At 50.6% G+C, this 19,201-nt stretch overlaps 8 protein-coding genes across 8 annotated transcripts; 5 read left to right on the plus strand and 3 right to left on the minus strand.

The window, feature by feature from the left end:
• Window positions 1-550: 550 nt before the first annotated feature.
• On the plus strand, window positions 551-1,981 carry N7532_008383 (alpha-ketoacid dehydrogenase kinase family protein; the record flags this gene model as incomplete). Its single annotated transcript, XM_056620875.1, has 2 exons — window positions 551-744; window positions 811-1,981. The coding sequence occupies 2 exons, from the start codon at window positions 551-553 to the stop codon at window positions 1,979-1,981; spliced, it is 1,365 nt and encodes a 454-aa protein (XP_056471681.1).
• Window positions 1,982-2,044: 63 nt separating this feature from the next.
• N7532_008384 (putative 2-methylcitrate dehydratase (PrpD)) lies at window positions 2,045-3,588 on the minus strand (the record flags this gene model as incomplete). The annotated part of the gene is made up of 2 exons (XM_056620876.1): window positions 2,045-3,180; window positions 3,246-3,588. The coding sequence occupies 2 exons, from the start codon at window positions 3,586-3,588 to the stop codon at window positions 2,045-2,047; spliced, it is 1,479 nt and encodes a 492-aa protein (XP_056471682.1).
• A 1,045-nt stretch (window positions 3,589-4,633) lies between these two features.
• Window positions 4,634-6,611, plus strand: N7532_008385 (uncharacterized protein; the record flags this gene model as incomplete). Its single annotated transcript, XM_056620877.1, has 3 exons — window positions 4,634-4,675; window positions 4,745-4,867; window positions 4,983-6,611. Coding segments are annotated over 3 exons (1,794 nt in total), but the record flags the coding sequence as incomplete, so codon positions are not given.
• A 167-nt stretch (window positions 6,612-6,778) lies between these two features.
• N7532_008386 (glycosyltransferase family 32 protein) lies at window positions 6,779-7,932 on the minus strand (the record flags this gene model as incomplete). Its single annotated transcript, XM_056620878.1, has 3 exons — window positions 6,779-7,300; window positions 7,393-7,548; window positions 7,609-7,932. The coding sequence occupies 3 exons, from the start codon at window positions 7,930-7,932 to the stop codon at window positions 6,779-6,781; spliced, it is 1,002 nt and encodes a 333-aa protein (XP_056471684.1).
• Window positions 7,933-8,507: 575 nt separating this feature from the next.
• On the plus strand, window positions 8,508-10,884 carry N7532_008387 (transcription factor domain-containing protein; the record flags this gene model as incomplete). The annotated part of the gene is made up of 3 exons (XM_056620879.1): window positions 8,508-8,589; window positions 8,637-8,691; window positions 8,754-10,884. The coding sequence occupies 3 exons, from the start codon at window positions 8,508-8,510 to the stop codon at window positions 10,882-10,884; spliced, it is 2,268 nt and encodes a 755-aa protein (XP_056471685.1).
• A 1,722-nt stretch (window positions 10,885-12,606) lies between these two features.
• Window positions 12,607-13,353, plus strand: N7532_008388 (O-methyltransferase; the record flags this gene model as incomplete). The annotated part of the gene is made up of 2 exons (XM_056620880.1): window positions 12,607-13,078; window positions 13,154-13,353. The coding sequence occupies 2 exons, from the start codon at window positions 12,607-12,609 to the stop codon at window positions 13,351-13,353; spliced, it is 672 nt and encodes a 223-aa protein (XP_056471686.1).
• Window positions 13,354-15,137: 1,784 nt separating this feature from the next.
• On the plus strand, window positions 15,138-15,906 carry N7532_008389 (putative lactoylglutathione lyase (Glo1); the record flags this gene model as incomplete). Its single annotated transcript, XM_056620881.1, has 2 exons — window positions 15,138-15,761; window positions 15,868-15,906. The coding sequence occupies 2 exons, from the start codon at window positions 15,138-15,140 to the stop codon at window positions 15,904-15,906; spliced, it is 663 nt and encodes a 220-aa protein (XP_056471687.1).
• A 182-nt stretch (window positions 15,907-16,088) lies between these two features.
• On the minus strand, window positions 16,089-18,426 carry N7532_008390 (CCCH zinc finger and RRM domain protein; the record flags this gene model as incomplete). The annotated part of the gene is made up of 5 exons (XM_056620882.1): window positions 16,089-16,415; window positions 16,472-17,460; window positions 17,506-18,117; window positions 18,182-18,300; window positions 18,362-18,426. The coding sequence occupies 5 exons, from the start codon at window positions 18,424-18,426 to the stop codon at window positions 16,089-16,091; spliced, it is 2,112 nt and encodes a 703-aa protein (XP_056471688.1).
• Between the last annotated feature and the right edge of the window lie 775 nt (window positions 18,427-19,201).

Consider the following 19,201-nt stretch of genomic DNA (forward strand, 5'->3'; position numbering starts at 1 on the left):
TTTCAATGACTTGAATCGAGATATCATCTATTGAGCACGGCTCTCTGTACGAAGCAGCTATTGCCTTAAGCTAATACCAGTGCGTACTATTCTCTATAAATGTGTGGAGGGGGAGTGAAAAGAAGAACGCGCAGTCTCCTGCAGCCTCTTTGTCATCGTATGCAAGGAGACTAAGATCATCATGCACGCAAGTGCGCCTCCTCCAGTTCAAATTAGCATTTGTGGTTTCTTGGCACCATCTCCATCGTGGTTTGTAGTGGAGGGGCTGTTTGTGGGTTCCCATGTAGAACAAGAGATATTAAAAAGAAAGACTGCACTTGTATAATTTCACTTTCGTTAAGTCAGGTCGGGTAAGTTGTGTACCAGTTGAGCAAAATCTCCAAAAACAAGGATACTCCCCAATTTATTGTTGAGGCTGAGAGCCGAGGATATCCGCAGACCGCAACAAAACGGGCCGATCGTCGTCACCGCCCATGCACGCCCTCTTATCTCCGCGGCTTCGCACTTCGGCGACTGCTTCCCACCCCCACGGCACGACATAACAGCCATCATGTCTAGGACTCTGCCACTCAGAGTTCAAAGATGGCATTTGGGCGGGACCCTCAGCCTGCTACATCGGTCTTCGACATCGCAGGCTGGTCACAATTGGACGCTCCACAGGTCCGGTTCAGATGCCGCCAGAGACGAGGTGGCCCAGCTGGCTTCAAGCCCTCGACGGCGGTTGACGCTGACTGATCTACTGCGGTAAGATGCCGCTGGAATTCCAAACAGCACAGGGCGAAAATATCTCACACTTTTCCGAATCTCTAGGCAGGGACGCCCGCCGCTATCCAAGGAAGCACTCCTGGCCTCGGCCAATTTCACCCTCTCCCTCCTCCCCGCTCGACTGGCGTCGCGTATTCAAGCGCTGCGCAACCTACCTTTCATCGTCGTATCCAATCCTCACGTCTCGAAAATTTACCACAACTATCTCCATTCACTATCCGCCCTCCTACCCTACCAGCAACGCCAAATTACGACACTCGAAGAAGAGAACCAGTTTGGCGATGTGCTCGCCGACCTCGTACAAACGCACACGAACACAATCCCGGTATTGGCACGGGGGTTTCTCGAGTGTCGGAAGTACGTGAGCCCGGAGGACGTGACACGTTTCTTAGACACTCATTTGCGAGCGCGTATCGGGACTCGGTTAATCGCCGAGCAGCACTTGGCCCTGCATTTTGCCTCGCAGCCCCTCAGTGATGGGGATGCAGAGCCTAAATCACCACCGCCTAAAAGTCCGATACCATCTAACTACATCGGAGTGATCGACACGGCCCTACAGCCGGCTCGCATAATCCGACTTTGCGAAGATTTTGTCGGGGAGATTTGTGAACTGAAGTATGGCGTGCGACCGCGTCTCGAGATCGGAGGGGAGCCTGAGGCTGCTTTCGCTCATATTCCCGTTCACGTGGAGTATATTGTCACAGAACTGCTGAAGAACGCATTCCGGGCGACCATCGAGTCCGGTAATGAACGTGAGCCGATTGAAGTCACAATCGCGGCGGCTCCTGACGTCCCTGGGAGGGAACCCCCATATCAAGAAGAGAGCGACGCCAGTTTTCAATACGACACAAACGTAGATACGACTTCTACCAACGAGGCGATCGGCAACTCGAACCCTTCGTCGCAAAGTATCACGATCCGAATTCGTGACCGGGGAGGCGGCATTCCCCCCGAGGTGCTGCCTCATATCTGGTCTTACAGCTTCACTACTTTCTCAGATATGGATTTTCACAATTCGGAAAATGGTAACTTGGATGCCCTCAACACCATCTCTGGTAGTGGTGGCCATTTGAGTACTATTGCTGGTCTTGGGTACGGCTTGCCCCTCAGTCGTGCTTATGCAGAGTATTTCGGTGGGAGCATCGCCGTACAAAGTCTTTGGGGATGGGGTACCGATGTATATTTGACTCTGCAAGGAGTTGGGAAAATCGACTGAAGAGTTCGATGAATTGAAAAATTGACGTGGATAAATGGACTGAGTCGCAAGTCACAGCTTTGCTCACAGCTTTGCCTTGGCCACTGGTCGAGCGAGCAAGTTCACAAGTTCCGTGATGGGTGTATTCATATCCCGAACTGTCTCCAATACCTTACCAGTCTCTGTTTCTGAAAACATATGCGCCATGTTGTGCAAGAATTTTTCATGCAGGGCCGGTTTGGTTTGCGCGTTTCGCACATGTCCAATGGGGTACTCAACCAATATTTCCGGAAGAACTTTTCCGGTCACTAGAACAACTGTCACCCCTGTGCTGATGCTCTTCTTACTCAGGTCAAGGTAGTCTTGAGTGAGTTGAGAATCTGCGTGGACGACTATCCTTTCTCTGAGTCGTTCCAAATCCTCACTCACTGCCCACTGGCTATCATTGGAGTAGTCGGCAGCTACAGGAGCATTGCCTTTCAAGAATGACAAGGAAACAACAAATTTGATGCAATGGTCTCTGTCTGCGGCGTTACGCAACGGCCCACTCTTGTGGATGATAAGATCGGCCGCAGCAGTGGTGCGCAGCTCTATGCGTTCAATATGCCTCGCCGGATCAGACAGGCCTTGCTCCTGCATCCGACGGAGCTGCAAAAGGGCCGCTTCAACTGCTGAGATTCCATGACCCTCAACTGGCATGGTCTTGAAGAAAACATTCTGAATGGTCCAAGTACCAAAGGGCCTCGGAAACTCGAACCCATTTTCGCCAAATGTCTGCGCCAAAAACCCCCACGGCTTTGCAGACAACGCCTTTGATACCCCCGGCTGGCCAGCCCTGACATACAACGAAAGCTGGACAGCTCTTCGTGCAGCATCTCCTGCAGCCCATCCTTTTCGTGGGATTGTGTGATCGCGGGAGCGGTAGGTACGGCTGGGCTGTCCGTCCATCCAGACATGTGAAATCGAAGCCATAGTTTGCTCTTTTGTGAGCCCCATCAACCAAGACACAACGGCCGCTGAAGCGAGCTTTACCAATACCACATGATCAATTCCATAAGTATTGAATGCATTCCGCATCTGATAGCATCCTTGTATCTCGTATGCCTTGATCAACGCGATCAGTAGCGTCCTCATCGTCAAAGCAGGTCCTGTATGAATGTGTTCATAATTCGAAGTGTGAGATAGCCAGTCCATGACAGGTAGAATGGCTGCTAAGTTATCTATTTTCACAATCTAAAGTCAATTACAAGCTTGATGATAGAGAGGATATTCTCTTTGTGTATACCTGATGGATGTCCCCATTCAGCTCCCCCAAGCGCATCATTGTGGTCCAAATATCTTATCAGAACTCCCAGGTCGAATGCACCCTCGATAGGGTCGACCTCCAATCTTGTCCCGGGTACACGGAATCCGTCTGGGACACGAGTATTCGGAATGATAGGCTCGAGGAGCCTCCAGCAGTCTGTTATAGTAGCTGCTGTTTCAATCGCACACCCCAATGCATCCAAAAGTGCCATGCGTGCTATTTCCCATATGTGTTCATCACTCGCATCGAGTCGGTAGTGGAAAACATAGTCTGCAACATCGGCAATGGCCTTATCATATAATGGTTCTTGGTAAGGGGTCATTGATAGGATGAAAGTGTGATTAATTCTGATGCGATGTTTGTACACTAGTGCAGTAATCATGCGATGTTTATAGCAACCCCCGGATCAAATGCGTTATCTAGATAGAGACAGCAAGGTCGGTGCTACCATCGCACGACATAATGTTGCACAGGCTTCGGTCTATTCGATAAAATGACCCGCTCGCTGTCCGATCGCGAATTGCATTTTGCACGCTATTTTTTTTCTATGCCAGCTATGAGTCCTGTTTCGTTATTATTCGCAGCATTGGCCTTGGCTCAAAACTGGGACTCGGTTGATCGCTTAGCCATGTTAAGTAACAATGTCCGAGAACAAACACTACTCCATATCATTCAAAAACCTACACTAAACCTATGGGAGGGGGTTCGACCGGTCAGTGCATCTGCATCAACAACGGAATTTATTGACCGAGGTACGTCACTGATTGTCTACATGGGGTTATGTGTGGAGTTCCGTCCCTCAAAATTTTCTCGCTCTTTTCAGAGACATTGAACGCCTAAAGGCAGAACAGTTGAGCGGCTTCTAGGCATTATCATTGCTGAAAAGGACTTCTTGTAAGATTTCAAAATTTCCATATACCTAGCACGCCGCTCAGAACTGATTGATAGCAGTAGCCCCTCAGAAACTATCCTATCCCGTCTCTCAAAAAATGAAGCAGAACAAGAAGGGAAGCTCCAAAGTGGGGTTGTGGAAGCAATAAACTGAGAATGAATGGACAAGCTCTAAACAGTATCGACTCGTCGGCAGTCAAGAGATAGTCGCTGTACTAGGTGTGCCCCCACGTCTCCTCAGCACTCGGAGTTGTTTCCGAGGTAAAGCCCAGGGTTCCCCAGATCTGCTGATAAAGCAGACCTCCACCTTCCCCTCATTGAGTTTAAATCGTCTGCTATCTGTTATTTTGAATTCTCATTCTCTGCAATTCTCCAGTCTCCTTTCCGTTGAAGAGATTAGGTAGAGCCGAGGGAGAGCAATCATGTTCGTGCAGCTCCAACTCCGCAAACACAATCCTCGACTAATTGCACGCAGGGTATACACCGCATCTTTCGCCTTTTTCGAAGCACTATGGGAGGTAAGCACCCCAATTCGCCTTCACGCCTTCGCATAGCCTTCTCAACATGACATGCTAACTCTCATCTAGGGTGGCGTGACCCATGTCTTCGTCAATTTAGGGTCTGATCACCCTTCCATCCTCGAGGCGATGGTCAAGGGGCAGAATGAAAAGAGGGACCAATTCCCCACGATTATCACTTGTCCCAATGAGGTACGTCCACAGTTGCATCATTGAAGATCCAAGCGTTCCTGCACGGCCGCCCCTCATTTGGCTACCATCGGTAACAAGCATCTCGAGCCCCACTGATATTCTATGAATGCGATAGATGGTCGCGCTCTCGATGGCCGATGGCTACGCTCGCTTAACCGGCCAGCCACAGGCTGTGATCGTACATGTCGATGTTGGAACCCAAGGATTGGGCGCTGCAGTTCACAATGCATCGTGTGGTCGTGCTCCGGTTCTGATTTTCGCCGGTCTCTCCCCGTATACAATTGAAGGTGAGACGAGGGGTTCGCGGACAGAATATATCCACTGGATCCAGGATGTGCCTGATCAGAAGCAAATTGTTTCCCAATATTGTCGGTACTCGGGAGAGATTAAGTCTGGCAAGAACGTGAAGCAGATCGTGAACCGGGCTCTGCAATTTGCGACGAGCGATCCCAAGGGACCAGTATATTTGGTGGGCGCTCGTGAGGTTATGGAAGAAGATATCGAGCCATATCAACTGAACCAGCGTGTCTGGGGCCCCGTGGCCCCCGCTGCCTTGCCTTCGACTGGTGTTGAGCTGATCGCTTCCGAACTGGCTGCTGCTCAAAACCCGATGGTGATTGTTGGGTATACAGGTCGACAGGCCCAGGCAGTAACGGAGCTCGTATCTTTGGCTAATGCCTTCAAGGGTGTTCGGGTGTTGGATACTGGTGGAAGTGATATGTGCTTCCCTGCGAACCACCCTGCCTGGCTGAGCTTACGATACCCTGGCCATGAGCTAGTGAAGTCTGCCGATTTCATCCTGGTGATTGATTGCGATGTCCCGTGGGTGCCAACCCAGTTCAAGCCGTCAGAGACCGCGAAAATCATCCATATCGACGTGGATCCATTGAAACAGCAGATCCCGGTCTTCTATATCCCATCCATGGCCACATTCCGCGCAGACTCCGCTACCGCACTCAAGCAGATCAATGACCACGTTGCGAGCAGAGGCGCGCTGCAGCAGTTCATTGGCTCCAAGGAGAACATCACCCTGGGACAACGCCGAGATGAAGAATATCTGAAACGACGCCAAGAGATTACCGACCTGGCGACTGTGCCAGAAGGCGGCGACGGCGCATCCCTGAATGTCAACTATCTCATCGCACAAGTTCGAAAGGGATGCCCCGACGATGCCATCTGGGCCATCGAGTCTGTCACCCTTACCCATTTCGTGGCAGACCAGGTCTCTGCCACTCTGCCGAACTCGTGGATTAACTGCGGAGGTGGAGGCCTGGGTTGGTCCGGAGGAGGTGCTCTGGGTATCAAGCTTGCTTCGGACGTGCAGCATGGTGGACGAGGCAAGGGCAAGTTCGTCGTGCAAATAGTGGGAGATGGAACCTTCCTATTCTCGGTTCCTGGATCCGTATACTGGATCTCGCGCCGCTATGGAATCCCAATCCTGACAATTATCCTCAACAACAAGGGCTGGAATGCTCCGCGCCGCAGTATGTTGCTGGTCCACCCAAGCGGGGATGGCTCGAGGGCGACGAACGAAGACTTGAATATCTCTTTCGCACCTACGCCCGACTATGCGGGTATCGCGAAGGCTGCTGCCGGTGGTGAAATGTGGGCTGGTCGGGCATCGACCGTGGCCGAGCTATCGCAGAAGCTGCCTGAAGCTATTCAGAGTGTCCTGAATGGCAAAGGTGCAGTTTTGGAGGCGCAACTGGATGGAACGATAGGAAAGTATGTAGAGAAGGCTTAGAGGAGTAGATGAAGTGTTGGAGCAGATAAGATGTTGGCTGGTATTGAATAGAGCATATTTCGTTTTCATTCTTTTTGCTTCACTGATTACGGGAAAGTACGAAAACACTCCCTGATGAATCAAAAGTTGGGGGACCTGGGTGCCTGAAAGATCCGTAAAAGGACTGTCTAGGCTTCAAACAGCTTATGCGCCGTGTTTGCATTATTTCGGCGAATTGAGGTTTTTGCACAGGCCCATCCGGTAGAGGAGACAAGAGCGACCAACAGCAACATGATGAACGCTATGTTGTCGCCTATGATTGAGATTAATCGATTATCCCAGTTTGCCCATGAGTTGCCATCGACTTGGGTAAAGAACACCCAGGGGTCAGAGCCAGGTCTCATGTCCATGAGAATATGGTGCAAGGGTTGTAGCCGTGTCTCGCTGATACCGTTGACTGATGATTTATGAGTCAGGACCGAATGGTATTCTTCCCAGATGGCCGTGAAGTACCACTGTCCACTAGACCACATTATTGTTGCGTATGGGAGTAGATAGTTCACTTGCCAGCGAATCAGATTGTCGGTGAGGAGGAAGAACAGCGGATGTCCGGGCTGCCCTCCCATGATGTTGTTGCTGAGGGCCCCGTGGCCACCATCCGTGGTAAATGCTGGATAGTAAGTGAGTGGTTCGAGGTTTGCAGCACATCCCTAGAGTGCCATGTTAGCCGAATGCTCAAAGAGCATATTTCAAGCCATGCGATGACATCTTCTGATAGCCGATGAAGACTTGATCCACTCACATTGTCCAGGTCAATGTAGATTCCGCCATAGTAGCGCAGAACAAAGTATTTTACCACGTCAACCTTTTGTACTGGAAACGAATATCGGTCATACGCCGACAAGAACCAGGGAAACTCTTCTTCGATGAAGTCGCGGGAGGTTTTCGAGGTCCACAGCTATAGAACATGTTAGAACTGCAGCTTAGTCACTGAATGATGTATTAAGATCAGCCACACCATGTGTTCCCAGCTTGGGTTCAAATCCAAGCACGTCTGCCGTGCTGCTTTCCAGTCTGGGCGAAGGGTATTGCCATTCGGGTCGTGCCAGTTGTGAAAGATCTGGTGGATTATCCTAGGAACCACAGGCGTTCGCGGATCAGTACTAGTCTCGTATGCCGCTGTAATTTCGCCTTGTGTAATTCGAATCCCCGAATGAGGCCTGAAGAGGCCGAATAGCCGAGCGAAGGCGATAGTGCGAAGGGATGCGTATGTAACTGAAGCGGCGGCCAGCAGACCGAGGGCGACCACCAGAACGTGGCGACGCAATCGCGAACCCGCCATGCAGGATTTGCTCGCAGAAAGTTCTCTGTGGTGGCGAAGAGGAAGAGGTTGAGGACGACGTCGCGACGAGTGCATCGTACGTCTTCAAGTTGGATGCTCTGCTGCTCGTCGATTGACCCACGTGGGGGCGCTGCTGCCTCCATTGGCAACACGGCCTCAACCCAACCAGAATTGGTCGATTGGAAGTATAGGCGAATATCTTGCGGTTCAATCTCAGATATGCAATGTTTGTCTGATGTTGATGTGCAATGATCGATGTAGACAAGCTTGTACTTTCGGGAGTTGGCATTTGGGGATTACCCACTGCGACCGCAATCTCCAATTTGGAGAGCCGAGGAATTCCCCGGCGAGATGCGAGCTTCAAATCAAAAGGAAACACTGAAACCACTACTCGACCTCACATCTGGTCGAGGAGGGCTATTGAGTAGACCAGGCCGAGGGAACATTTTGCCCGCATTGTTCGAAGGAATTGATGGGGCGATGGAGGATGCAAGTGCCGTCGTCGGATGCAGTCTTCTCCGCATTTCCTCTCCACACTCCCCGCCCACATCAGCCAGAGCCATAAGCCATGAGCCATGAGCAGCAAACCCTATCAGTGCCAGCGATGCCCGAAGGCTTTTGCTCGTCTCGAGCATCTTCAGCGTCATGATCGTTCTCGTACGTCCTCCGGCCTTGGTCTCCGGGCCATCGCTAACATTCCGCAGACACTAAGGAGAAGCCCTACACCTGCGGCCAATGCCCCAAGGCCTTTACGCGAAAGTCAGTGGACCATCCCTGATACCAAGTACGGTACCAAAGAAAGAGCTAACAGAATATCCTAGGGATCTACTTGTACGCCACGAGCGACTTGCGCATGAGGGTGGAAGCAGTCCCATGAGCCAGACGCATTCGCCCTCGCCCGGCCACCCGATCCTCGATGGCTTAGATACCCTGGCTTCGGTCGTCGCCAACCATGCACACTCCCAGCAGCATCTTCCAGAAACCAGTGACCGATATTCGGATACTCCAGTGGTACAACGCACCTCGATGGTCCGCCCCCAACTGCCCAATGCGCAAACTCCGTCGGCAGGCCCGACGATCCCAATGACAGGCCACAACTTTGATTATTCCCTGGGAAGTATCGCAACGAGCTCTTATGAAGGGAACGATTTCACATCCTTCCTCGACAGCGTTCCCCTTCCGAGTCATCCCTTCTCGCCTGCATTCCAGCCGCTCCCCTTATTCCCGCCTTTACAATTTTCCCCGGTGACAGACTATGGTCCGGAGAGAGATGTGCCATCGGAAGAGACACCATCGACAGCATCAAGTTCAGTATTGCCTCGGCATGGTGCACACTTGCCGTCCCTCCAACCAGAAGGGTATCAAACCACAGCTAAGGCCCGCCAGCCTACTGGATTTGTCCCTGTTACGACAGAGTGCCGTGATAATATCCTCGGTCTCTTGCAATCTTTTGCCAATGTCGTTCCAAACCCTTCTCTTCCTTCTCGCCATGCCCTCTCTCGGTGCTTGACTGGGTATTTGATGGGATTTCATGACCACTACCCCATTGTACATAAACCAACATTGGACGTCGATTCCATGGGCCTCCCGCTTTTCCTCTCCATGGCGGCATTGGGTGCCCGCTATAGCCGAGAGCCCGATACAAGCATGCGTCTCTATCAGATCGCGAAGCCAGTCACTCTAGAACATTTCCGGCGGGTGTTTCAAACAGGGAGTCTGCCTGCAGTGAACGCGGCTGACGATACCGACACGCTGGAAACCATTCAAGCACTGTTGATGCTCATATCTGTTTCTTCGTGGTTTGTGGATAATCCGCCATACCACGAAGCGCTCTCAATTCGCAGTTTGATGGCAACTCTGTTGCGGAAAGACGGTCTGAACCGCTTGCCAGAACACGATGGGTCCTGGGCCAGCTGGATCCGCCGCGAGAGCGTGAAGCGTACAAAACTAATCGTCTTCTGCTTTTTCAATATCCACACTATCGTCTTTGATATTCCCCCAGTCATTTTGACTGAAGAGGTCTGCTTGGACCTGCCATGTACGGAGAGAGAATGGCAGGCGTCTACCCCTGAACAATGGCAAGCAGCACGAAGCCAAAGTCTCGGAGAGCCAAAATTCCAAGATGCCTTGTCTGCCCTATTCGCACCGACTAGTCCCATGGAAGGGTTCTCTTCGCTGGGCGGATATGTCTTAATTCATGCCCTGCTGCAGGATATCTGGCTGATAACAAAAGCAGGCCGCTTGCACCTGTCACGATGCAATCGACTGGGCTCACCAATTGTCTCAACACCGCAACTACTCGCTGTGGAACAGGCCCTGGAAAAATGGTGTCAATTCTGGGAGCGCAATCAAGAGTCATCAATCGACCCACTCAGTCCCCACGGCCCGTTGTCGTTCACATCTGCGGCCCTTCTTCGGCTAGCATACATCCGGCTCAATGCAGACTGTGGATCAGCGCGACAATTGCAAACTTGGGACCCAGTTCAGATTGCCGCTAGTCTGAATAACAACCTCTCTGTACAGCGAGGGGACCGCCTGACGAGGGCAGCCCTCCACTGTGCGCATGCCCTTAGCACACCCGTGAAACTCGGTATCGGCTTTGTAGCCCACTCGCAGGTCGCTCTTTGGTCAAATCAGCACGCCTTATGCTCGCTGGAATGCGCTGTGCTGCTAGCCAAGTGGCTCGAAGCGGTAACCGTCGCTAACCCGGATCCTGGCTTGACAAACCAGGAGACCCGCCTGCGGGATTTTGTTTTGGAGATGGTTATGGAAGTCCAGCATGGTGTCACACGTGAATGGCTTCTGGCCACTAATACTCGGCTCAGTGCGGCAGTGACAAGGCTTTGGGCACGCCTTTTCACGGCCGACTATATCTGGGAAATGGTTAATCTGATCGGCCGGTCCTTAAATAGCTATGCGGATCTACTGGAACAAAAGACCCCATACAGCTGAAATAGATCTCTCCGATGTAATTCAAATCCGAATTCCAAATAATGACAGCCCCATATTCTTCGAAACTAACACTGATTTTCCTTCGTCGGCTTAGATAGCCGAGGCATACTCCCAGGTGAGTGTTTTCATCACTATGCTAAGACCGAAAAAGAGCCGGGCACCTCCCCCAAAAAAATATTTTGTGGTGCAGCCGAGTCCCCACGTTGGGATTTATGTAAGACTTCCAGAGCTAGACTGTGAGAGACGATGGGTACGGTGCTTTCCTTTTCTTTTGATGCTTGCAAAACGTTATCCAAGGCTTGAAAGAAAGTAGCTCCAAGGTCCCGCAAGAGGCTCAAGATCATTCACGCGTGCAAGGAAACTAAATACGCGTTTCACAGAAAGCCATTCCATCTTAGCAATTATTCTAATCACACGAGGACTTGCCGATGAAACGGTAAGACACGCCTCTGGAATTTCCCAATCTATGGCGATCCATTGCCACCTTCACCGACAACCCAGCAGTCAGTCTGGCAGTGGCAGCCCTCGCTTGGACTAATAATCAAGCCGGTATTTCGAGAGATCAAACCGATTACTGGTGCCATGTAATTTAAATGAGCCTCGACCGAGATCTCAATCAGACAACCATGGTTATCCAAGGGTACAGATGTTCCAGGATTGTCTCAACAGTTATTGTCGTGGTAAAAGCGGCCCAGCGTGTGGTGGCATTTCCTGGGCTGGTGTTATCGACCGGGCCATGGTAGTCAGGATAGGATGGAACAACATATTGCTGGTTAATAGGAAGGATGAGTGTCTTATGGTATTGAGAACATTTTATTTAGCTGAGCCTGAAAGAGATGATTGAGAACGTGTAGAATCTCAAATATTATGTATTCCAAGGCTGTCTTGTGTATCTTGGATGCTAACTTTGAACCCTTGAAGTGGGCTTTCGGAATCTTTATACCTTTAAACCCAAATAATGAATCTAGAACGGTTAGTTATTTTCCGCAGTATATCTAACCTCTCTGCTTTAGGATGAGCTTAGTTGATCCTTGATTAGTTTCTAGCTCAATTTCAAAGATGCCTTCACTTCACATATCAAAAATCATAGTTTTTCTGGCCCCCTTTTTCGTATACGCCACTGTAGAGGAGATTTTTGTAGCCACCACGCACCCCCATTTGTCCCAGATCACACCCCCAATCCTAACATCTCTTACATACACAATTAGGACCTTGATCAAACATCATGCCAATTCCGAGAGTGGATATCACCTCACGTCCACCATGATGTTTTTCATCTGAAAGCTACTTCCTGCCCATTTCTATCTTGCTTGCTCAGCCACCTTTCTGGTCACCTTTCCAGCATTTATCTACCTAGTCACCCAGGGTCAGAGATTGGGGTCTGAGGCACATGAGGTATGGTTGTAGCAATCCCCATTTTAAACCGACTCATTCAGACAATTAATATACAGCGTATGAATCACATCACAACGTTTTCTGAGCGCGCTATGCGGGCAGAGGGGTATTACTATTACCGTGTAACTATATGCCGGGCCGAAGCCCGTCAGGATCACGTGGCGTCGAGTCATCGTGGACCAGGTACTCCTTGGTCATGCATCGTCCACCATTCTCACTAAAATTTGTTTCTTACTCCTTACCGATCAAACAAGTCGACATCTTATATACTGAAACTCGCAATCCGATCGAACTCAACCACCAAGCCAACTCAACAAATCAATCACCATGCCGCCATCTCCACTCATCGCAAGCTCCGACCTACACACTCTCCTCCAAAACTTGCATTCCCAGTCCCTCGCGCAAGAATCAAAAGTGGACTGGAACACTCTCCCGAAGCAATGCACTGACGAATTTGATGATATCATGCGTGATAAGTTCATAGCGCTTGACCAGGACAAGTGCGAGCTGATCTACCACGTCCTGCGCAGTATAAACGCAAAAACAGTCGTCGAGGCAGGAACCAGCTTTGGCGTGAGCACTATCTATCTTGCTCTTGCCGTTGCGCAGAATGCTGCGCGGGACTCGACCAAAGGCCGAGTCATCGCTACGGAGAAAGAGCCTTCTAAGGCTTGTGTTGCGCAGGAGAATTGGGAGAAAGCCGGGAAGGAGATCGCGGGTGTGATCGATCTTAGAATTGGGGATCTGAAGGAAACCCTGACGAAAGACCTAGGAACGATTGATTTCCTTCTTTTGGATAGTAAGTATTTCCCGACTTTCGGATCCATTGCTATACCTTTCGATAAAGTCATGAGCCTGGGCTAATGGTCTCTAGTCTGGACTCCGCTAGCTCTCCCTGTAGTCGAGCTTATTCAGCCGTATCTGAAACATGGTGCTGTTATCATGGCAGATAATACACTGAAAGCGGGTGCTGGATACGAAAATTTGTTTGCTTATGTGGATACTCCTAATAGTGGATTTCGCAGAGTAACTCTTCCATATGCTGGTGGCTTGGACATGATTGTCTACCAGTAGTTATAAGCATCATTCAGGCACAGAGACTTCAAGTCCATGACAGGATGTGGATCAGCAGAGAAAATATAACTAGCTTAATTTTCAATGCGGGAGACACCAAATACGAAAACGTCGCTTCATTCCAACCACATGCACGCGGTACTTCAATGATGATCTGCGCCGTATAGACACCAGTATCCGGGTCTCACCTGGTGCATGACCTTCTGGTAATGCTTGTTTTACAGGAGACTTCTATTGAAACGAGACAAGTCATCTGCAGATATTTTATCTGGCCATTCTTTCCCCTTAAAACATATGAAGAAGTAAGGCTCATCGGGACCATGTGATATTCTCTGACTTGAACCATCTGACAGTTGTTGTTACCAAAATGGTATCTTGTGAGCACCTCATAAGGACTATTACTCGAGCCTATGTCAATCCACTTGGTAACTTCCTACTGCCCGTTCACCACATTTGCCTTGCACATGGTCCTACACTCACGACAATTCTCCGCTCTGTAGTCATAGCCCTTTTTCCACTGATATGAGCCGACCATCCGTATCTACTATCATGGTGGCAGCCCATCACTTGTCTTTCGTCGGGAACAAAGTAGTCGCCTCGCTTGAGTTGATGGTCCTGGCCACTATCTCTTGGATCCGGAGACATAGACTGGGTATTTCAGGATGTATCAAGGCTTCAACTGACATAAGGATGGTGTCAGTTCCGTACCCTGCAGGCGATTCTCTGACTTCAGTATACCGCAGAGAATCGGTGGCTATCCCAAATTGAGAGCCATGGTAGTGCTTCACGGTTAGTTGAAGATGTGAGAAGTTGAACTCGTAGTTGCTCGTGGTGGACAGACGCAAAAGATCGAGATGGGCCCCAAGAAAGTCATATCCGCCAATACATAATCGAGTTTTCGAGAAATCAGGCCCATGGAGGCTCTTGCCTTGACAATGGAGAAGCCGGAAGCACGTAATGCAAAAATAAAGATCCGGTAACTGTCGACCGAGAGTCTTCAAAAAGCTGACACGCTGGCTGTCAGCAAAACATCCCTCGGACTTGAGAGCAGAAAATTCCAAGGAAATAGGTTGGAAAACGTCGTTGCCAACCGCATTAAGCAGTTTCATCCAACCATGGCTGCAAAGCGCAAGACAAACAATATCAGCGGGTGACAGGAACTCGCATATTAGCAATAATATCTCAGCTGGGAGGTCGTTCATGGATACCCTGGAATTTTTTCTCAACCTCAGCTTCATCGGCGACAAATGAGTTGAAATGCGGAGTGTTATGCACTTAGAGTAAAGTTCTCGACGTAGATGACGATTTCTGTAGGCCCTTCTTATTTCCGCACAACTGACAGTAGAAATCGAAGGAGTCGAGGGAAGTAGAAATCGGATGAGCAGTGAATTCAAGACAATATAGAGGTGGTCATTGTGAAGTGACTTGGCCAGAATGGGACGCATGTAAAATTTAAGATGATTTTGGAATGGTGCTAAGCCACATTTGGGTCTGACACTTACAGTTCCGAACAATTCGATTGAGGATCCACGGAAATGTGAATCATGTTTTAGTAACTCCACATTTCTCAAATTAAGATTATCTCGAGTATATAAATACGTAGGTAGTGCACACTGGTATACCTTGCATTATGTAGGAGATCCTTAGTTTACCCGTGTTACGGCTAACATACCTTTCCCACTGCGGAGTCAAAGCTTCCGCTAAACATCTCCTCTTTCTTCAACAAGCCACCAGTGTTCGCCCTCCACCTATCCATGCTGGTCTATCCATTGTGAACCTCAGCAATGGAACCAAATAGATTCACTCACCTCCCCCAAAACGATGTAGGCGCCTTCTTACCGGGCGGCCCAACTCCGTCATTCAACCCGCCCCAAACCCCCACAACAGCCAACTGCCGCCTCAATCACCTTGCAATTCGCATCAAGGATCCTTCTCGCTCCCTCCACTTCTACGTCGACCTCCTTGGTATGCGCGTGATCTTTTCAATGAATGCCGGTCCTTTCACGATCTACTACCTCGGCCATCCACCGCCCGAAACCGAGGATCTGGAGAAGTGGGCCAAGACGACGAGCGAGATTCCAGTTATGACGCGCACGAGCGGGTTGCTCGAATTATATCACGTACATGGAACGGAGAAGAAGGATGATAATGATGATGGGAGTAGTGTGTCGACAGGAAATCTGCCCCCTAACCTTGGCTTTGCGCACCTGGGGTTTACCGTACCGGATGTCGCCGTGACAGTGGAAAGATTGAAAAATAGCGGAGTAACAGTCCTCAAGGATATCGGGATTTGCTCGCGGGAATCGATTCCACTGTCGGAGTGGGAGGCAGAGAGGGGAGTGGGTAGAGGGGAGATCCATCCGAACTATGCTTGGTTCTTCGAAAAATTTGCCATGGTGGCTGACCCGGTGAGTCTACTGTGTCGATTCCTACTTTTCGCCTGTTCCACGCCCTGTGTGGGATACCCTGTCATATGCCCTCGAACAAAACAACACTTAGACTGATCGATAATAGGATGGCTATTCGGTGGAGCTGATCCCACAGCACCTGTGAGAGCATCAAGTCTTCCCCAGCGGGGCTCTACAAATATTACTGTTTAGCAACTTACACCTTCAGAGCGTAGAATATCAGTGGGCAGTAAGGGGGGATTTAAGATACCTAGCCCCAAGAAAAAATTGGTGGTTTTTTGTCTGTCCATAATCCAGTGGTACATAGAGTAAAATGATGGTGTGAGTTCACCACGCCTCATCCTCCGCAACATCGTAATCCATGTCCTGATTCTCCTTTTGTGCGGGCGGAGCACTCACGACCGGGGTCGAGTCCACCATCATGTCATGATCCTGATCACCGGCGCCGTTCTGCACCTCGGTCTGCAGAGCGGATGCAGCTGACGAGACGCTAATGGGTGGATTGGGAATCCACGAAAGCTTGACATCGCCCGAAGAAGTAAGAGACCAAGGGCTGAACATGAACTTCTCAGCCTGGTATCGTTCCTTAAATGCCACGACAACGGAGGTTGGCTGACTCGGGTTCGCCTCAATGGATTCGTATTCGCCAACATTCTAGGAAAAGTTAGCATCTGTTCATTGATCATTGTTCAGAGATGACGACGACTTACCATCAAATGCTGTCGGAGCGCTTCGTCCTTGTCCGAATTGAGTTGCACACCGGATACAGCAACTCGTCGAGGTCGGTTGTCCAAGCGCAAAACACCTCCGCGGCCACGAGGAGCAAATCCACCTCGGCCACGATATCCGCCCCGGAATGAAGGGTCGTAACCCCCACGGCCACGGTATCCGCCTCGGCCACGGAAGCCACCTCGGCCACGGTAGCCGCCACGGCCCGAGTCGGCGTTAGCAGGGTCAAGACCCAGGGTCTTTGCCTCGGCCTCGAGGGCAGCCAGCTGTGCGCGCAGTTTCTTGGTCTCGTCGCTGACATTGTCGTCTGCAGGCGTTCCCGATGCTGCATCTCCAGTCTCAGGACCTTGATTTTGAGCGCCTCCCAGGCGTTGCAGGAGGCGAGCCTTTTCCTCCTGCTGCCGTTTCATGAGCTCATCACGCTGGCGCTCGAGAGCCTGCTTAGCCTCCTCGGCCTCCTGTCGCTTTTTCATCCTCTCTTCATGAGCCTTTTGCGCCTCCTGCTGTTGTTTCTCAAACTCTTCCTGGTTGAATGCGGGCTCCTCAGGTTTACGGTCGCCATTCTTTTCATCCCGCTTCGGCTTGTGCCAGTAGACCTTCACGAAACGGTTGTCAAAGATTACCTTGGGGCTAGACCAGGCCTGCTTAGCCTCGGCGAAGGTTTCAAACTTGACTAGAGCCAGCTTCTTGTGCGCTTGAAGGGACACCTCGGCGATGTTACCAAATTGAGAGAAAAACTCACGCACAGCTTCTTCCGAAAACTTTTCGTCAGGGATTTGTTCCACAACGATTGTGGTGATCGACCGATCCTCGTTTGGTCCTGCAGACGAGAAATCGGACCGGCCTCGCCCTCGCCCGCTGAAACCACCGCGACCGCGGCCACGACCGCGCTCATTGCCACGCGGGAAGCCGGCCTCTTTGGGCGCATCGGGCATCATGTTCACTGATCTCGGATCATATTCTGCTGCCACTGTTAGGGGATGAAGCATGTTCTTTATCCAGGACAACAACGTACCTTCATCCATCAGAGTATCGCCATTGCCGTGCTTATAAGGACAAGCGGATCCCATGTAGCAGATACCTGCAGTCTCGTAGGCTGGGCAAATTTGGTTGGCCATTTGTTCAGCGCCAGGCTGACCGGGTCCGGGCAATCCAGGCATCGTCGGCATGCCGGGCATTGATGGGAATCCCATGCCCTGCATGCCCTGCATGGTCAACATCGCCGCCATAGGATCATTCGCATCAAACGGCGGGAAACCGGGCATCATGGGCAAACCAGCAGGCTGGCCTTGTGAAAATTGCTGGGGACCTTGTATATGTCCTCCTCGGCCCATCCAGTCCCCACGACCGCCACCGCGGCCTCGTCGCGGAGTTTTGAAGGCACGGTTCTGAAGATTCCCGTCATCACGCTCCTGCTCACCCTGGAATCCCTCGTGAAACGACCGCTTGCGACTGCCAAAGTCGGCCTTCGGGCCTGAGGGGGCATTGAATGGGTGTTGCGAGTGGGACGTAGGGATAGCCGAAGGAATGGCTGAAGGGAGGTCTGGGGCAGCTTGCTGGGCCTGTGATGGAGCAACTGGCTTCGGGCCAAATTTGGCTAGGAGTTCATCGACAAAGGGAGTTGTGTCTAATGCGTGTCAATAATGGGAAAATCAAGAGCGCAAAGAAAAAAGGGCAAAGACGAGCCATACGTTCGCGGAGGAAGTCCTCCAGATTTTGGATGCAGTTTGTCCTGATTGTATCATCTGCCGAATCACTTTTGATGAGGGCGAGTACATAATCAGCTAGAACATCAGAGTCCGCATCAGAGCTAAATGTGAATGTCAGGTCAGTCAAGTTTTCTGGCAAGCGCAGGTTATGGGGTGGCTCACATGTCCTCCAGCTTCTTCACGACCCAGTTCTTCAACTGGTCGGCCTCTCCCTGAGACAGCTGCATCGCAGCAGGTTTCAGAGGGCCTCTTGGTTGCAATGTAACGGATTTGATCGAAGCGATGGAGATCAGTGTTCGATGCGTCGGCACCTGCAGGGATTCGGGGAGACTGCACGCTGCAGAAACCGTGCGCGGATCCTTCACGGGAGTATGAACGTCTCTTCGAGGTATAAATAAAGCTTGAGGGACGGATAAATGAGAAAACTTAGACGTGTTATCCTCCGGCCCTGGAAACGAATAGTTGGGAGGGACGAGTCGTGGAGAAAGAATCAAGTGAAATCAAATCGCGATCGCACGCGATATGGATCACGTGATGTTATCGCAGCTCTCAGCTTATCGGGCCAAGCTTCCCTCCCATATGGTGTGGTCAGCTCGAATGAAGAAATGAGAAGGTTAATTGTTTGACTGACACGGGATCGATGTGTGAATGAGATAAGGCATTATGGTGATCACATTGTGCTATATGCTTTACTTGTATCTAAGAGCTAAGCCTTGCAGGGCACTACAGGAACTATATGATACCACGAGCCAAAAACCCGCGCTTTGATCTAGCATACCATATTGATTGTCATGTCCAAATGGTAGCTAGACAGCAACAAAACGTGAAAAACAATTAAGACATCATCAAAGGTAACTATGGGGACAAAGCAAGCGGTCAGTCTTCAGGAGTGCCAGAGACTTTCCTCGGACCTCTGAGATTTCTAAAGATAGCAATGACTGAAGGAATCCCGCCAAGTGACGGGTATGAATTTTTGTTTGAACCGGGAAGTTGTATTGCATT

This window comes from Penicillium argentinense (genome assembly GCF_028826775.1).
Source record: "Penicillium argentinense strain IBT 30761 chromosome Unknown utg000009l_segment0_segment0, whole genome shotgun sequence".
Classification (NCBI taxonomy): Eukaryota; Fungi; Ascomycota; class Eurotiomycetes; order Eurotiales; family Aspergillaceae; genus Penicillium; species Penicillium argentinense.